Here is a 19,834-nt window from a genome sequence, read left to right on the forward strand (position 1 = left end):
AACATGTCAACAGAGACACGTGGACTTCTTCTTCCCAAATGGGGTAGGCTTCTCTGAGCTCGTCTTCCGTTGCGCCACCTATGGGTTTGGCGGTGAATTTTTTCCGGACGTAGACTGACGGAGAAGTAAAAATCAAAAAGACTCTTTGTCTCCCGCTGAGACCTCTCCGAGAAACGGACACGTAGTAGTATATAAGAGCCTTAACTCAACTTACTTCTGATTGGTTGGTGTGGACCACATCCGATAATTGGGTTCAGTATCTTGCCCGAGGACCCTTTGGCACTCAGAGATAGTGATTTGTGTATGTTACTCGACACACAAAATGGTAAAAGCTAGCCTCTACTGCCTGATTGACAGCTGAGACTGAGTCATGGACTGTGGAGCGACTGCAGAGCTCAGGTCATGAAAACCCCAGGTTGCTAATTGATGCTGTTGTCTCTGCAAAGACAAATAGCTCATGACAACGTCCAACACCTGCAATGCATAAACTGTATTAACTTCAGGAATTGTGTTTACAATGATAACACCACCACTTGTTGGACAACAATAATGTTGCAGGATAAAAAAAGAAACATGCTGTGATTCCTCATATTGACTATAATTGACTTGATCGCAGGTTTAAATGAAAATGCCTTTTGTTGGTTTGTGTGCTCTGCACGCCGCCGTATCAAAGATAGATTGTGAGTGAAGAGCTGCCACTCTGTACCACCTCAAGCGATTCTGCAGTTCATGTTCCATCTTAGCATCTAGCTTCATAAGCCTATAGACCTCACAGTAGTTAACAATGACCTTTACTCTTTGCAATAAGATGTTAGGATCCATGGATTATTCCATTTTGACACCGACAATGAGGTGTTTGTTAGTGAGATGGAGGTAAAGAGCGATTTTTTTGAACAGCAGTGATGTCCTTAATAAAGACAACACACAGACACACTGCTGCTGCTGATAACACAGTGAGTGAGAGTGAGTATGATAGAAAGAACGGAGCCTAAAATAAAAAAAGATCCAATTCAAAGGTGGAGACAAAAAAATAACCGCTTCATACTGTCAGAATGTGGGGGAACTTGTATCACCTGGTATTTTAATCATCCACAACTGCAGGATTATAAATTTCAGAGACAACTGTGATGTCCCCAATCTATACAATTTTAAATAATTGTTTCATATGCTTGTGTTTGTACTGTGATGTTTAGGTCCCGTCGGTCGATCTGTGTGATACAGGACTCAGTTCAACCCAAAGATACAATATCACAGATCTATAGAATCTATATGAGCTGATCATCGTCATGGGACCAAAACTAGTTGTGATCGCTGAACCCTCGTTTCCTCCTCATCCGTCTATTGCATGCATCCATCACGCAGCATCACGCACCAGCGTCACCACAGTATTTTCGATCCTAACCTCCACTCTGGGATATTATTTGGAAATAGAAGTTTGAAAGTGGATAGTTTTTATTTTGTGTGAGTGATCTCCAGTGCGCCCTGTGCCCCTGATGGCACAGCCACGTTCACTGAAGTGATTTTACACACACTCTTCCTTGATGATACACGCAGAGTGTTTGAAGATATTAATACAAACTATTAATGACTCGGCTGTTTAATAGCATCTAAATGTAATTTGCTGAAAGTTAAAGTCAACTCATCCACATAGCAACATTTAGTTTTGGACCAGATTTGGCCCACATGTCCTCTGATAACCTCCTTGGAGGCACGTTCACATACCCTCTGGCCCCTTGGAGCAATGCACACACTCTTGCCCAAGGGCACACGTGGGCTGCACGTTCATGTGGCTAGCATCGGCCCTTCCAGGAGTGGACCTTTATTTCGTCTAATGAAGGGGTCACTTTGGCTGAAACACTGTTTACCTCTGAGACTCCAAGACTGTTTGTGAACTCAAACAATTCACCCACCCCTCCTTTGGCATAGTGGTGAGTAGATAATGAGTGAATTTTCATTTTTTTGGTGAACTATCCCTTTAAGTACAATCCTTCATTAAATGTACTTGTTACTTTCTCTGTCAGCTCTCATAACCAGCACTTTAAAATACTGCAGTTAAATCAGCCAACCGCTTGTAAGTCCAGATGTGGAGCCTTAAACAATGGTAAGTGCTCATGTTTGAAAGTAAAATGTGACTTTATGATTTGTTAATAAAATATAATTGTTAATCTTTCATTTATAATACAAAATATGAATAATCAATGAAACAGATAAAATAATCTCAAATTTGAGGGATTATCTTGAAACAATATTAAAATCTCTTAATTTGGTGCATTGGAAATGATTTTCCTTTGTGTTTCCCATCAGAGGGGCAGTTTGTCACGGAGGGGGATCTTCTTTTTCAGGTTCAGCGTGGAGTTGACCTGCTTGGCCGACAGCAGGCTGTGCCACTGAGCGACCGGCCGCCGCGGGTTGGACAACATGTCGGCCCAGTGTCTCAGCTGGTTCCCTGTGGCGTCGCAGCCCAGGAATATCTTCCCCATGGCATCATTTCGGGACACGGCATCGTGGTCCCACAAAGAGATGACCAGGTTCACCCTCTGAGGACGACAAGAAAACTCAGAGTCACAACAGAATCAAAGGTGTGACTTTGTTGGATCCAGTTCAGTAACACATTTTCACATTTCTGTCCAGTGTTTTCAGTCCAGTCATTTGTTCAGGTTAAGCCACTGCCCTTATGGAAGATTTAAAATGCCAAAAATACTAACAACTCCTTATATGTAGCCAATTTCCTTTTAGGACATTTACTATGTCATAATGAATAAATATGTATTAAATGCTAATTATTGACATGTCTTTACCCAAATTGAATAAATCCTTACATAAAAGGTTTGATATGGTGTGTGTTTTTGTAAAAAAATTCAATTTTGTTTTTTAAAACCTCCTTGTGATTAGTATCAGGCTCTATTTCTTAATTGATGATTCTTACCTGGATTTGTTCAAATGTCACATCAAAGGTGAAGGATTCGTTGTAATACGGGTTCAGCGTCTTCTTTCTAACGTGAGTCTTCTTTTTCTTCCACTTCCTCTTGTCCAGAGCCAGCTGCAGCTTTACATACGGATCTGCAAACAACAGGTGGAATAAAACCACTCAGATATCATTTTTAATCTCAAAGTATATTTCATTAAAAAAACTTAATATATAGAAAAAAAAACACTGAAATAAAGTCAAATTTGTTCAAAGATACTAAATATGAGCCAAAAATCCTTCTCTTTTTTGTGGTGTGAAACAAAGCAGAGAGTGCGAATAAAATGTCACAATGACAAACAAATGTATCATCTAAAACTCACTGGAATCGGTTTATTGACATTGGGCTTCTTGATGCAGGTAATAAATACTTTCAGAGCGAAACATTCCTCTATGGAAGTCCTCAAACATTCCTTTTTATAAAATCTTATCTAAATAGAAAAAATAAAGAACTTTAGAAAGATTTTCCTGAGAAAAGACCAGAATCTCACTTTTGACACCTGCTTTACCTTTAAATGTTTCAAATTAGGTCATTCTATTATAAATATTTAACAATATATATGTCTCACTTAAAAGTTACAGCAAAAAAACAAGCACAAGAAGGTTAAGTTAGTGCAGTCACAACCTTATCTCAAGATTATTTACTGATCTTGTCCGACCTGTTTTCTGTACTTGAACAAACAGAACATCTCAGACATTTTACTTGTTGTTATACTACACGATCCTCGAAAAGTCTCTATTTCAAGATCGCCACCGCTCATAGGTCATGTAGCACATAGAGTTTTTCTCTCATTGGTCTATCCTAGTAGTAGACAGACCAGTGTAAACCTGGGAGCAAGGTGTGAGCAGCAGCATTCTAACCCTTAGCAGAAATATGGTAATCCATATCCAAACATCTGTGAAACATCTGAGGCGTGGGAATGATTTCAATTTGAGATGTGCTATCAGTCTGACCTGAGAATCCTCCGGGGTCCATGCTCTTCAGGTTTTGGGCCTCCAGGATCACCACATTCAGTTTGCCAGCAGTGGGAACATAACGCAGAGAGAAGCAGATCTCTCCCAGCTCTTCCCCCTGCAGCACGCAGATACAACAGTTGTTACAATACCTAGATCAAACCATTCATTCCATGTCCTTTTCAAATAAATAACATAAGTAATTCTTCAAGATGCTTCTTTTTGGTGTTGGGAATCACATAAAATAAAAGAATATCTACAAATATCTCTCCTCAGAAAGTTCAACCATTGTTGATATTCCTAACTTATGGCTTATGGTCACCTTGCTTTAACTACTGGCTACACTGCCCCCCTTCAATTTACGATTGTGCTGCGCCATTTCGTCAGTTGTATCCGTATCCGTAAGCTTCAGAAGATTCAGTATTAGTCGTTATTTTTTTTGTGAATAATTACAAGCTCACTTTGACATAAGGTCTTGGAGATAAATATTTTCATCTATTAGCTTTTAGGCTTGTGTCAAATGAATGAGCTGCAAGTTAAATTTGAAGGAGATGATGGCAGCATGTTGAGGCAGTTATTCAAATGTTCACAACCAGTATAACCAAGTCCTATGAGACCGACAAAATCCTTTTTCCTTCTCTGATGAGTGTCTTTATCAAATATATAAATTCTCATCAGAGGGAATAATAAACCTTCGTCAGCTGCTGGTGCCGAACAAACCCAACCTGACATGTAGGAGGAATGTGATCACAGTAACACAGACTGTCTGCATTGATCTACGCTTATATTGATGTACTGGGTGTGTTCGCAGCGAGGTAACCACACGTACCTCAATACTTTTATCCTTTAAGTAGATTTACCCTATGAAATTAAATATTTACTTGGAATGGGGGATAGATAGTTTACAGATTCTCCATGTGACAGCCCCCAGCCCTCCGTCCTCTCTCTCTTTGAGGCTCGAACAGTCAGCCCTTAGCCAAATGATGCTACACTGTTGCCTGGTGCGCACTCTCCTTACAGGGAAGGATGAGGGACGTTTAAAACAATGTCTGGTTGGTTAATTCAATCCCTGCCACAAACACAACCAGTGCATCTCAAACTCTCCAGATGCACCTGATGCATCCTGTCACTAAAATATAAAATGCCCTGAGTCACGTTCTGTGCACCATGGCGTCCATATGTATTTATTGACTAGTTATTGCTAACGTTTCCACCACAGTGTGTCCTCAGAGTCAGTGCAGACAGTGGGTTTCAAGCTAAAGCTCTGTATAGAAACTCCATCATGTGATAGAGTGAAAAGTGTCATCACACGATCAGAGATCTTTCACCAGCTGTCCTTCCTGCATCTAGCAGCGGTAACTGTGTTTCTCTTAGTCTGGATAATGTTTGTCCTCTGTCTATTTTTACAACAGTTTGCTCCGCGTTGTGAAATATGAGACTCTGCTGTCAGTCAAACTTGTCCATGTGTTTGATTGGTCATATGCAGTAAACCCCGCCCCTTTCATGTGCACACACTCAGATCTTGATGAGGCAAACCTGGGTTGACTTAACAAGTTGATAACCAGTGGCATGGGACCACTTAGCCTGGTTGTCATTGTTAGGTTAAGTTCACCCGGATATCGAAAAGATATCCTGGATATGTTGAACTGGCTTCGTAGGACAGGCCACAGGTGTGTGTATATGGCACCAGTGTGACCAGACTGTGACATCGGCCAAACAGTGATCCTGTCATCTGGAGTGTGGAGTTTGGAGTAAGTCTCCCAGGGCTGCTGGTGTATCTGTAGACTGCGAGTCTTGTTTTGTGCTTGCTCAGTTTCGCTCTTCTACCTCAAACTTGGCCGGTTCACCGAGATCCTTCCACTCCTCGATGACGTGATTCCAGTCGACATCGCAGAGCTCCACCCTGAGCTCACCGATGATGTTGTGTTTGGTGAATCTATTGAAGTCGAACACCTTCATCACCGCAGTCGACTTCAGGAGAGAGGACTTGGATATCTGGAAAAAGATTGAGCTGGTCAAAAACACAATATATTTTGGTCAATATATTGACATATTTTCTTCTCTAATCAACTAAATGGAAATTGCTTAATATCCCTAAAACACACACACAAAGACAGAATATACAGTATGTCAAATTCCAACTACAAGTCTCTATAAATGGAGTTATAATATTTATCTGTCAGTGAGGTTATAATAAAGATTAGCTGTATATACTTAAGTGTATTTTAATCAGCCATCTTTAAACTCGTAGTCATTGCATCCAACCAAAACAAACCACAGCCACGTCTGACCTGGAAGCTGAACTGTTCGTTGAAGATGGGGTTTAGCGTGTTTCTGAACACTTTGGTCTCACAGGTTATGGATTTGTCGGGGCAGATGTAGACTTTGATGTACGGGTCCGAGCTTCCTCCCACGTCCATGGCCTTCAAGCTGTCAGCTTGTTTAACCCCAACTGTGAGCTGTAAAAACCAGCAGACAACAGACGAGTAAGGACAGTGAGTTTTCTGGGCTTCCTATTCATAACTGCTGTGTACGTTCCAAATGGGTCTGGAAACATGCAAATGCCAACTTCAACTGAAACAAGGGGATTTAAAAGATAAACCTGAGGAGAGATGTATGAGTACCTATGTGTGTGGACATTCACACAGATGGGTAAGTTGGAAAGTGAAGCTATTTTTATTTTGTAAATTATTATTTGTATTCATAATGTATATATTTTTCCTAATGACCCTTTCACAGGTTTAATTTGACTTCATATTAAAGGTATACTTACACAGTATGACCATAATGTTGGCCAGCAGTGTTGGGCTTGTAAGAATTAGCTTATGTTTATAGCCCAGTCTGTTTGTATTTTTGTTTGTAAAAAGTTGAATTTAAGGGAACTGATTGACCTTGACAGAGGTATGTGCTCTATTGAGTGTAATTCTAGTTCCTTGTTGTTTTAAAGGTGCCTTAAGGTGTTAACTTTCCAATCTAGAATAGATGTTACAAGTTTAGCATCAAACTTTATTCACCAAGTCTCCAGTCATAATCTATGTGCTCCATCTCACATCTGTAGCTACATGATAATCTTCAGGTTGGGAACCCAGAGGTTTAAGCATATTTTTCCTTATTGCATTTAGTGTTGTTCTAAATGTTACCAATGTGTTTTAATGGTATATGGAATAGCCAGTTGCCTATTTAGACATGCACAACTCCTGAAGATACAATGACCTGGATGACTGAGAATCTTCACTGATCCACTTCTAGTCCACCAACATATTGAGTGTAATGAAAAATTGGTGGAGTGCTCCTTTAAAGCAGAGGACATAATGAGGACTCCGTGGTGGGACTGGCTGGTCAAAGATGTCATCACCTCAGACAGAGCGGCGTTGTACTCCAGAGAGTAGAGCAGCTTCCCTCTCTGCTTTTTGGTAGAGCCGTAGTCCACATCTGCCACATCTGGCTGAACCTGTCAGAGCACAGGACAAACATTGGGTCAGATCCTTTGTGGAAACGAGGACACTGGACAGAGCCGATAAAAGACTTGCTTAGGTCTCTAAGGAGTGATTTGCTCTGTCCTTTTAATTAAACAACAATTAAGGGATGTGTATGGACATTCAGGTTGGAAGGATGTTGGAGGAAGCAAAGCTTTAATGTGCTGAAACAACCTTCATGTCAGCTTTCTGTCAAACATATTATTTTATTTTAATATACAATAACTGAATTGTTTAGCCAAATTTCTGACAAACCTTAATATGTTGATATTACGATTTTGCTTATCTTCACATTCAACAGTCTCCACCGCCTTCAAATATGTGGCTATTTTGCAGGTAAATGTAATGCATGTATACAGCACTTTCTAGTCTAATCGACCACTGAAAGTGTTTACAGTAACAAGTCAAATTCACTAAACACCTCAAAACACAGCACTTTATCTATCAGACAGCATCAGGAGCAACTTAGTGTTCTCTGTTGTGCCCATGGATACTTTGGAATGCAGAATGCAGGAGCATTTTAGGAGGTTGCAGCCCTTCTGGTTAGTGGATGACCCGCTCTACCGACTGAGCCACCCACCATGCTCCACTCACCAGCTGCTCTCTTGACTGTGTCTGTTTGCTGTCTACTAGCGTGCTGTGGCTTTCTACAGCCTCTTCTTCAAAAACAGCTTCCTGCGGTGGTCACAAACGACACTGTGAGAGCGGTGAACATTACAGTTGTGGAGTGGATAGATGAACAACAAGCTGAAGCTCACTAAAATGCTCCAATTTTCAATTATTTACATTTTGCTTTGCAGAAACAGCACCTTTCTTTTTACAATAAAACAGGAGTTACAGTAGTGATGCAGGCACCATCCAGCACTCACTGGTCGTTATGTAGATTCTCGCTCTGCAGATTTCACCCAGTGAAAGACTCAGATCGATATTGACTCACCAGAGCTGTGGTGGAGGTCCCATTCACCCCCAACATGTTGATCTTCTCATCCTTTTTCTGATTTTGCTTCTTCTTGTCTTTGCAGCAGCACTTTATGCAGATGCACAGACAGCAGAGCAGAATCAGCAGAGCGCCGACCCCAAAGATGGTGAAGATCGCCCAATAAGGTACTGCCCGAGACCAGCAAGGTACAGTTAGTCAGGTGTGATATGTACTGTGTCATACACAAGGTAGGTGTGAGTGAGTGATAGTGAGTGAGATAAATCCACTCACTATATTCCAAAGTTCTATTCCTAATTCCTTCTTTATGATACCGGCCCTTGGGTCGTAAATGTTTCGACAATCAACAATCAAAGTTAATTAGCAACTACTTTTAAAATTAACTTTCTATCATTTTAGTCATATTTCAATTTATAATCGTGAAACAAATATGAGACACATTCTAAGAATGAAGTTTGTTAAATGGAAGCATTTGCTGGATATCGACTTTGGGTTTTGCACTTTAAATGTAATGTTGTGGGGAAATCGCAACAGTCCACAAAGTGTCCACTAAAAGTTACTTTTCACCCATAAAAAAACATGAAAAGATTGTTATTCTGTTCTAAACGCTAAGTGTCCGGCAACATAACATTAGTTTCTACCACAGCAGCTCGTTGTCCCTCCTCTGTTTGTTGCATCTCTCGCCCCTTCTCTCCCTCTCCTTGTTCCCTCTTCAGTCATGATAGTTGATCCAGAAATGATCTTTTTTTCAGTAAAATACAAACCTCTATCCAGCTCTCACTCTCACTCATGTTTCCACCTCCGAATTTCTCAATCTCACTCTCAAGTCTCATGAGACTTGAGAGTGAGATTGTAATGTTACCAACAAGTTGAGCCTTTTAATTGCTGAAAAAACAATACTTTCAATGCACACTTCGTTGACTGTCGCAGTTCCCAATAAGATTACATTGTAGCCGTGCAGACTACTTATTTAACACATTTAAATAGAGGATCTGATCTGATAACTAACACAGATGCTGCACAGGTTTTATATTGGATTGGATAAGTGGACCATGAGGTGGAGGGGTCGTTTATGTGGAGCTGCTGTTTGTCAACTTACAGGGAATCTTGTCCAGAAAGTCATAGAAGAAGTTGGTAATAGCTTCAGCAAGTGGATCGATGGTGGTGTTAGTGTGGGTGTAGGTGGTGGGGACGATGGTGAATGGGTGAACTGTCGTTGCTGATACATTATGGTGAGTTGAGTTTGGTGTTGGTTTTCGGATGGAAAACATGTTGAAATGAATGAGGAGCTGTGGAAACAAGAGAGTGGCGTCACACATTACTGCTCAACAACCTGGCAGTTGCTCGCCAAGGCAGGGAGGAAGAAGACTGAAGCAAGTATACATGGATTGAAACAACACTGCACAGAAAATACTTCAGTTATAAGTCCAGTATATTTTCTCATCTTCTTTGTCTAAATGATTGACAGGATTAATAGGAACAGACATGTTTTGAATAGGTCCATTGAGTGAGAATGCTGCAACCTCTAAATGTGAAATTGCTATGGTGTAATCCAACTGGTGATTTGATTAGGGGAATGTTGATTCATACACAGCGTTTTTGCTTTACTTCGTTAGTCCACTTATTTTTTGTTTTAGTTTTTTAGTTTATTTGTTGAAATCCTCTATGTCCATCAATAAATAGCATTGTCTGGGGGAAATAAGTTGGAGTGTGTGAACCTCGCAGGACTGAATGTAATGACTGAAGGCAGACCTTTGAAGATAGTTCTGATGGGAAGGGCTGAGATGCATTGGTGGCATTTTATCAAAGTGTGGCTTGCTCTTTCCAAGATTACCAAACCTAGATTTAATAATGTTTTCCATACTTTTCCCTTCTACTCCACTACAAACTGTATATCAACAAATATCTGTACCTTGTACTCCACTACATTTTACAACGGATCGTGTTACATGTTTTGTTTTTTTAAACCTGGCCAAAAAAGTGAAGGGAATTGATCCACTGATCCAATCAGAGGAGGCAGGCAGGCAACATTAGACACAACCTCCTGCAGCTTCAGCATCACTGATGAAGAGACACCTGAAATGGACTCGGAAGAGGTTAACGCTGACACAGCCGTTAATTAATAGGACAGTGCAAAGTGTTTTCAGTAGCATCATCTGAAACATTCTTTATGAATATGAGTCTGTATTATTCTTGTGTTAAACACAATATTCAGTAGGCACTGCTCATGATGTAAAAAAAAGAGTTCCATTAGGTGACCCAGCCGGGGCTGATCAGACCCCAGCTTGTGTCCAGATGACTAGCTAGCTACCATGACTCCATGGCTCCCCTCTTTTGAGCCACAGCCATCTTGAGGCTCTCTCTGCCGCATCGGTGGTACTGCGGATGGCTCTCCTCTTTCTCTCACCCTCGATGCCTAAACTACTGAAGGCTCTGGCCAAGGAACGGGCTGCAAATCCTCTGCATCCAACCTCCACAGGGAAACACCTTGCTCTCCAGCCAGCCTGCTGGCAGTCACTGACCAGTCCTGCGTACTTGGAGAGCTTCCTCTCAAAGGCTTCTTCCAAGCGATCTTCCCACGGGACTGTCAGCTCCAGAAGCACTGCTTGCTTGGTGGATTCAGACACAAGGACAATGTCTGGTCGCAGGGTGGTGACTGCAATATGGCTGGGGAACTTCAGCTGATGTTCAAGGTCCACCAACAACTGCCAGTCTCTTGCAGACGTCAGGATGCCTGCAGATGATGTTCTTCTGGCAGGAGTTGGCTTGTCCCCAGCTCTGACAAAGGCGATGGTTATCTTGGAGGGTCGGAATTGCTTTGCCCACGCCAGTCCTGCGCTGATGGCTTCAGCAATGGTCTTGAGGACTTGGTCATGCCTCCACCTGTACAGACCATCTCCAAGTGCCCTTGTACAGCAACTGAGGATGTGTTCCAGGGTTCCTCGCTTGGAACACAGTGGGCATGCTGGTGTCTCTGCTATGCCCCATATGTGCAGATTTGACGGGCTTGGAAGCACGTCATACACTGCCTGGATGAGGAATTTGATGCGGTGAGGCTCGGCTTTCCAAAGCTCAGCCCAGGTCACTTTCCTTTCAACCGCATTCTCCCACCTCGTCCAAGCTCCCTGTTGCTTCATTCCCACTGCCTTGCAGGTTCTCGTCTCCTCCACTGCTGCTCTCACCTCCTCCTGAACAAGTCGTCGCCTTTCCTTCCCCCTGGTGTTCATTTGGGGAGTTGGAAAGGATCCTAGCCCTGCTCGACTTCGTGTGACCACTCCCACCAGGCTCCTGTGACGCAGCCTTGCATCTGCCTCTTGAACCGCATCCTCTGCCCTCCATTTCCTGCCAGTCCTCACTTGAATCCCTGCTTTAGCCACCTTCGGATCACTTGAATCCCTGTACTGAACCACTTCTCTGGCTCTAGTTACCTTGAATTCCTCCTCCAAGGATTTGAAAGGCAGTCGCAGTTTGTTGGTGTTCCCGTAGAGTGCAATGCTGCCCTAACCCTAACCCTAACCCTAACCCAGACTGCGAGTACTTAAATTTGTAATAGTTCAGGTAGGGTGAATTCAGGTAATCTGGGACATTGGGTAATGTGGGACACTTAAGCTCCAGTCTGTTTATTTCATATTCTAAAAAAGCTCTTCTAGGTATGATATCTACATCCCTTCTTCTGGTGCGGTTAGAAAACATCTTATATGTTCTACTTATATGTTGATGTGATTTGCAAAACATATATTGAAAGAAGTCAAAGCCAAAATTTAAAAAATGTCCCAGATTACCGTAATTTACCTTAATTCACCCTAAATTCAAAAGCAAGTACTAACTTACTTTCACTCAAGTAGGAACACTATCATTTACTTTATAGTTCAGTTGGGTCTGTTTGTTATTGCTTTTACTGAAGTAAAATGTTCAAGTTCTTGCTTTGGTCAGGAAGCAGTTGCTATAGGATAGAGGGATATTCCCCATCTTGTCCTATATTCTAAAAATCATGCTGGATAAGTAAGGAGCCAAACTGACACCTGATGTACATGTGGCAACATAATACCTTAGATGCCAGAAGGAATCTTAACATTAAGGTTTTTAATTCAGCCCACATAACAGTATGACGGAAGAGCTCTCCCCTGAGGCTGAGGCAGGTCGTCCATGTGATGTTTGAAGGGATGAAACATCCAAATCCAACACCTGAAGGCCGAGGATTTTTCCACTTAACCATGTACGCATGTTGAAAGACCGTTCATTTGACATAGAGTCAACAACAACAGAAACTAAGCAAACCACTGGATTAATAAGACCAAAGAAATATTTCCATAATAACCATAAAACCATTCACTGCCAGCACAGTTAAAACTCCTAAACTGGAGATTTGGAGACTTCCTGACAACAGTGACGTAAAGTCAAACAAACATTATAGAACATTGTGGTCGTCAATCTGCTGCTGACATGACTGAGTGGAATTCCAACCTGCAGGCCTCCACCATGAACAAACAGTAGCAGCACATTAACCCATACTCTGATAACAATCCATTCAAATATGTTCAAAGGCCTTGAAGTAAATGTGCTCATGTGCCTGGCACCAACCCTGAACCAAGGTGGGTCTCTATTTGACAAAAATATCCAAGATTTGTGCAGTTCTTTCGTTAGAATGGATTTTTCTCAAAACAAAATTTTCCGTTTTCAGATCCAGGTGTGTCCCTGCCTCAACTCAACCAGAATTGTGGTAAAAGCACAAACTGGATAGAAAAATGGATCATATGAAAACTTCCAAAAGTTAAACCAAATCATCTTTCTCACCCACCTGGTGTTAGGTTTAGTTCTTAAACCATTCCTCCTCAATGTTAGTGGATGGGACACTGACCTAAATAAAAAGTACACATCCAATAAATACTTCTGTCATTCCTATCTCAACAGCAAACCTGAAACAAGCGTTGAACTCTTGGATCTGTTTTGTTACCTGCCTGACCTCCTGTCTACTAAAATGTGTGGAAGCCACGCTCGGCCAGCACCCCACCACCATCACTCTCTCTTACCCCTCCCTTGAACACTGTACCTAGGGTGCCCCTTTTCCTTAATTCAGATCGAGGGCACATTTGTTTTGTCAACACTCGTTTTTTTGTTGTTATGAAAAAAATGGTTATAAATAAATCATAAAATCTGTTGGTTAAAAAAATATAGTATAGGTAAAAGAGTATACAGAAACCCTTAGAAAAAACATCTGGCGAAAACATTAATATTGTGTGTCCATGACGCGTTTTTAGTCGTGGGAACTAGATAAATAACTGCTGGCCTTAAGATAAGAATTTGTTTGAGACCTGCCAAACAAGATCTGGCGAACCGACCTGAAAAAGCCTCTTGCCTCTTTTGACAAACACTGTCTGCACTGACTCTGATCGCGGTCACACTGTAAAGTCATATAGGGCCATATTTCCATGACACACTGTAAATGACCAGTACACAGAGAGCATGATGTTTATATTGGATATTTTGATTTGTTATCAAGGCAACATCCACACGACTACGTTTTCTGTCCACAAAGGCCTTTTGGCTCTGTATCGCTTTAATCTCTGTTCATACTAACAAGCCTGAAAACACATGACACATGGCCACTCATACTGGGCATGCGCTTGCCGGTGTAAACAGAGAGGGATGTGTTTGCTACGCTGCTTGTCTCCTGCACATGTAAACAGTTGTATCATTGTAAAATGCAGAATTTAACTGCGCAGCAGCTGTTAGCCCAGACAACAGGGTCAGCATCTCTTGTAATCCATGTTGTGTTTTACATTGGGACCCAAGACTAATGCCAGTAGTTTTCTTACAAAAGAGGATCATGTGATAGGAGCCTGACGAATCAGCTAAGGCTAGTTTGTGAACAAAAGACCCAATCAGCAAGCGGTTGTGAGTGTCCATGTCATCATTAGAGTTTTTAAACTAAAATGTGGCCAGAAGCGTTTCAAAACATCTCCATTTTACCAGATGTAAAGCTCTGGAGTACTTTGGATCAAAGAGGTATTGCGACGCATCTACCGCAGAGTTGCTGATGAAAACTCACTCTGCCATGACACTATCATCAGAGCACCTCACCAGCAAGATCCTCTAAGAATTAAATTAAAATATAATTTGCATAAGGACAAAAAGAAAACTGTAAGAAGAAATATTTTACATAAATCATTATTCGACTGTTTAAAAGGTATTTTACTGCAGAAAAGAGTAAATGATAATGATAATAATAATAATAGCACTGACATTATTCTTCTCTGAAACTGGTTATAATCTGTTATAACCCAAAGTCTACACATCAAGTATCTTAACCAATTAATGTTAAACACCCATTATTACTCTTCATAAAAAACAGGGTTTTGCTAAAGTCAAGCCAAAGACACATGTCACAGATTGAAGCTGAAATATTTCACTCACTGATGAGGACTTTTAAAGGAATGCCGACCTCCCTGCTTGCTCGACTGGTGGAAACTGAACTGTTTCTGTGCTGCTCAGAATAAAACCAAGCGGAAGAGAAAGGAAGTGATCTAATGGAGTGACCATGTTTTCCTCAAAAACAAGCCAAAGCGTTTGATCAAAGAGAGGAAATGTCTCCTCCCGCCCTCTTCATTTAGTCAGTTTTCACTATAATCAGGAGGGAAACCACATCGTCATCGCTCCGACAGAGTCTAGCTTCTTTCCAAACATCTACTTAAACAGTGAAAGTGGTCTGTGACAAAATCAAGTTTGCATCCTGTTCTCCAGAGGCACAAAAAGTTTGTTCTAATTCTTGGCGGATCAGATTTACTCTTTCTTTAGTCCTTTATGGGCCGTATGGTGTTAGGGTTGCATGAATGGATATGAAGTTGGACACCAAATGTCATTGGACTGCCATGACAGTCCAAATACACGTTGTATATTCTGTTCAGTACGCCCAACTAAACAAACTGCCAAAACCAGCAGAGACTAGAAATGTAAATGTCATTTCTTTCCGCTGCTGCTGCTTCATGAAGGTGGGAACAGTTGCAGAATAAAGTTTATCGTTCTTTAATAAATAAATGTGGCTGGAAAACAAGTTTGATTAACTGAAAATTTCAAACAATCACAAGCTGATACACACAAATAGAAGATAGAAGCTAGAGCAAATCAAATAAACAGAAGACACAGAAAATAGAGTGGAGAAAGGAGAGGTATGACGGAAAGAAGGGAAAAATAAGTATGACCGGAAGAAAAGGGGAACAAATGAGGAAATGAGGGGAAAAGGAAGAAATGCAGGAACAAAAATGACTAGAAAGAATGTGACGAAGACAAACAAGTGAAAATGAAGAAGGATTAAGGGTTGAGAAAAGAGAGAAAAGAGGTGGAAGGGGAAGGGACGAAAGAAATACAAAAGCAAGCATAAGAAAGAAATCAAGTAAGTGGAGAGAGAGATAAATGGATGGACAGAGGGAGTAAATAGAGAAAGCACGAGGAAAGAGGAAAAGAGAGAAGTGAAGAAAGACGGACAAAGAAAAAGAGTAATGAGAAGGGAAGAAATGCTGAGACAGAACGGTGAGAAGTAGAAAAATGGGAAATAGCTAGAAAGACAGGACCATAGAAAACAACAAAGAAAGACAAACAGACGAGTGTGAGTGGCAGCTTGGTGTTTGTTAAGGGTTTTAACCACTAAGAAAACAAATGTTAACCTGACTAGATCAAACACACAGAACGTTTTTTCCCATCAACACAGACAGAGTTTTGACATCTTACATGTTTTGCTCCTGAAAGAAACAAGCAGGTATAGATGAATGTCTGACTCTGGATATGAATAATAAATAGAAACCCCAGTAAAAGATCAACACTACCTGAGAGGAGACGAAGAGACTTTCTGTCCAAAACTTTTCCTTTTCATTTAAATCTAATTTCTTCACCATTTGTTCAGGCGGCTGTTGAGCGTGAGCTGTTATTCTGGGCTGCTGAACGTCAGTGGTCCATCTTCAGCTCTTGGACTCGGCCAGTTTCGGCCTGCAGCAACCACCACACCTGCAGAACACACATACTGATACACACAGGCACAGTTAACCTGCATAGTCAGTGTTCAAACAGAGGTGGAGTCTTTGCTGCCAAAATACCAGTTATTCAAATAAAGTGTGTGTCATCAAACAAAATAACAGCTACTGAGGCAAGAATGAAGATTATTGAAGGAGCAGTCAAATTTTACAATATAGACAGTGGCTGCTGTTATAGAATCTCTTATAAGATTATAATATAAGTGTCTTGTAGTTGCCACTGAAGCACTTGTACTAGCCTTCATCAGGTCATCCTGTAGGTGTCTTGCAGTCACACGGGAGTTCATCTGAGTTGTTCTGACTAAGTTGCTGAGGGCCCTTGATGAAATGTTGGTCTTTCTTCCACGGCCAGGAAGGTCTGAAGCTGCTCCATAAGTTTTAAACTTCCTTATAATACTCACCATGATGTCTCTTGGAATATACATTTTTGTGAAATCTTCTTCTACCCAAGGCCCTTCAGGTTTGATGAAATAATCTCCTCTCTCAGCTTTTGTGGAAGCTGCTTTGTCTTTCCCATGGTTGCAACTCACCTTGAATACCTTCATGGGTGGGGTTTATATATGCATCACAGCTGAAGCAAATGAAGGATCAGTACAGAGTTCTCAAAAGCTTTATTATGTTTCAACTCCACTTTAGGCCATAAAAACTGTCAGACATCTTTAAAAACAACAATATTATATAGGGGTTGAATAATTGTGACATGGCTATCTTAACAAAATATACTGTTACACACAAATATCATGCATTTTCTGACTCAACAACTCATAAAGAAGTCATCCGAAGAAGAATCTTGCTCTTTGAAAAAACTGTAATTGATAAATCCTAAACAAATCTTTGGGGAGGTGGAATATTTCTGATTGCAACTGTAGCTGAGCTGATAGTTTGCCGATGACCTCGCTGCTCTCTCCTCAACAACACAACATCTGCAGGAGAAAACTGATACTGAACAACCTTCACAAACCAGCAGAAACGCCAAACGGTGACCCAAGTCCATCTGGAAGTCAAAGTGTTACACCCTGAGATGTCAGACTCTACAACATTTAATAGGAGCAAGTTATTTATGCATGTCCAGAAGTCGGGGGTCTGATTAACACCAATCAGGACATACATGGACAATATGACAACCCAGACCACAACAGCACCATGCACTAGGGCAGAGGTCTTCAACAGGGGGTCAGTGACCCCTAGGGTTTTTTCCCCACAAATTGAAATGTCTTTAAATACACATTAACATGAATCCAACATATCAGCGAACGGATAAATGGAGGCAGAAGACGTTACCTTTCATTCAGTGACACAGACTTATAAAAACATGAATATATGAACCTGTGTATTGTTTGAATAGCTTCGTATTGAATGCACAATAACAGGGTCGCTTTGTTTATACATGGCACTAGGCCCAGTTTAATATAAAAGACAATTTTATTTGTTCATCTCTCCATCAATTTGGGGGTCCTTGGCCTGAAAAAACGTTGAAGACCCCTGCACTGGGGAATGTTGCTAGGGAAACTTGGGGAAACATCACATGGGTTAGGGTTAGGGTAAGGGTCAGAATGAGGATCCATATATAATACAATAAAGAGGTAAGAGAACAGACCAGAGGTTCTTCATTAGGAAGACTGCGAGCAGAGGTCTTTGGAACATCGACCAGTCCAGGCTGTGCAGCTCCTGTTTAAGATTGAAAACTCTGCGGCTGATCTTTGCTGATTGGATCTCTTTGCTCAATAGATTTGCTTCTTCGTCAGGCTCAGATCAAATGACCCCCTTCCAAAAGAAAAAACCCGGCGTTAGCCTCAGTTACCAGTGTACAAGTCTCTGTAGAGAATGCAACATGGACAAACAATTACAAGTGCTGCTGACCCTGTTGTCTCTGCTAACAGCTGTTGTGCAGTTAAATTCTGTATTTTACAATGATACAACCATTCACATGTGTAGGAGACGAGCTACTATTTAAGCATCTGTGACGATTCTGCAGTTTATCCCCAAATGCTGCCTTTGTAGGCCGGCATGTGCAGGCCCAGTGTACGAGTGGTTACATGAGTGTTTTATGGACAGGGATAAAAACTGATACAGAGCCAAAACACTGGTGTGGACAGAGATTTGTTTTAGTTTGAAAACACCATTTATGCATGAAAACAAAGTAGCGTGGATGTAGCCATAAATTACAGATTTCCTTCTTCCTGGGCTCTTCTGTTTTTATTTCATCACCTTTTCATCATATTTATTCTTTTATTTATTTACAGGACACTGACCCCTGACCTCCTTACTGTCGATGAGACACATCACTGGTGACCCAGGCACCTCAATTACCATACACACCATTGTGTGAAGGAGAATCTACAAGATTCACCTGAAATCAAACCAGATTTCATCATTCTTACGTGAAACATTTAAGAGTTGAAGTTAGAGGGACAAAGCAGCAGCAGCATCATAACGGTGTTTATAACTTAACTTAGTTTCCCCCCAAAACCCCAACTCTCACACACACACCACCATGCTATTTATAGGTGTCACCTGTTCCAGTGTATTTAACATGCAGACCATTCCACTGCACCTAATGGAGAATTGTGTCAATCTACTTACATTTTCCACAGATGACAAACAACAATGAGCCGACCAGTCGTATGAATATCAATTAAGTATGTGTACTTGCCTACAGGTCTGCTAGTGCCCCCTACAGGTTGCACTGTAAATTATAACTGCAATAGCAAGGTGCTAGAGAGAGCAAACAACATACTGATCATATGATCTATTCTTGGAGTCTTACCAGTGGTGATGCTAAAATATACAGAGAGTGGCAAGCTAGCAGTAAACTCTGAAGAGTTCATCCTCTGTGGATCAGGAATAGGAATCTTTTGATTAATTTACTTGTTTTTTACAATTCTATGCTGCGTCTGCCTGTTTTTCCTGCAGGTTAGTTTGCATTTCATGATACTTCATAACATCAGTAGTGAACTCACTGAGGATTTTACATATTTCAGGCCACTCTTTCTGTTTCTGCAGGATGAGTCTGAGCTTGGAGCAGATGTTGACTTTGCTGACGTAGTCAAGCAGAATCCTAACCACTAGCCAATGCTCCAGTTCTGAAATACGATATCTCGGAAGACGAGCTCACACTACAGTGATGCATCAGAAACAGGACTGGGAGCTGCACTGACTCAGAAAGGTAAACCAGTAGCATTTGGGAGTAGGGCACAGAGAGGGGGCTATGGTCAAATTCAGAAGGAGTGCTTCGCCACTGTGTTTGGGATGGAAAGTTTCATCAGCACACCTATGGCAGAGCAGATCAGTACAGAGCAACCATAAGCCGCTGGAAAATATACACAGGAAAACACTACTTACTATTACTTGCATCAAAGAGACTCCAGAGGATGCAGGACAGGATCTGGCTATATGGATATTTGGCTAAACTGGACCATCGCAACAAACAGAGCCAAGGTCTCAATATGAGCCCAGCACAGAGTTGTTTGTACATATT

At 41.3% G+C, this 19,834-nt stretch overlaps 1 protein-coding gene across 1 annotated transcript; it reads right to left on the minus strand.

The window, feature by feature from the left end:
- Positions 1-2,300: 2,300 nt before the first annotated feature.
- Positions 2,301-16,192, minus strand: syt8 (synaptotagmin VIII). Its single transcript, XM_061077271.1, has 9 exons — positions 16,153-16,192; positions 9,432-9,621; positions 8,333-8,502; positions 7,275-7,370; positions 6,211-6,378; positions 5,747-5,914; positions 3,920-4,037; positions 2,927-3,060; positions 2,301-2,537 (listed from the first exon to the last, which is right to left on the minus strand). Exons 2-9 carry the CDS (start codon positions 9,601-9,603, stop codon positions 2,301-2,303), a joined length of 1,263 nt encoding a protein of 420 aa, XP_060933254.1. The 5' UTR covers positions 9,604-9,621; positions 16,153-16,192.
- Between the last annotated feature and the right edge of the window lie 3,642 nt (positions 16,193-19,834).

The sequence above is a fragment of the Limanda limanda genome, chromosome 8, assembly GCF_963576545.1.
Source record: "Limanda limanda chromosome 8, fLimLim1.1, whole genome shotgun sequence".
Classification (NCBI taxonomy): domain Eukaryota; kingdom Metazoa; phylum Chordata; class Actinopteri; order Pleuronectiformes; family Pleuronectidae; genus Limanda; species Limanda limanda.

Excerpts from the sequence above, each read along its gene's own strand:
- syt8 (XM_061077271.1), bottom strand. The coding sequence starts at position 9,603 with ATGTTTTCCATCCGAAAACCAACACCAAACTCAACTCACCATAATGTA. Across the intron at positions 5,915-6,210 it reads ACGAACAGTTCAGCTTCCAG|ATATCCAAGTCCTCTCTCCT; the intron begins GTCAGACGTGGC and ends ATCTTTTTCCAG. Across the intron at positions 3,061-3,919 it reads GGACCCCGGAGGATTCTCAG|ATCCGTATGTAAAGCTGCAG; the intron begins GTCAGACTGATA and ends TGTTGTTTGCAG.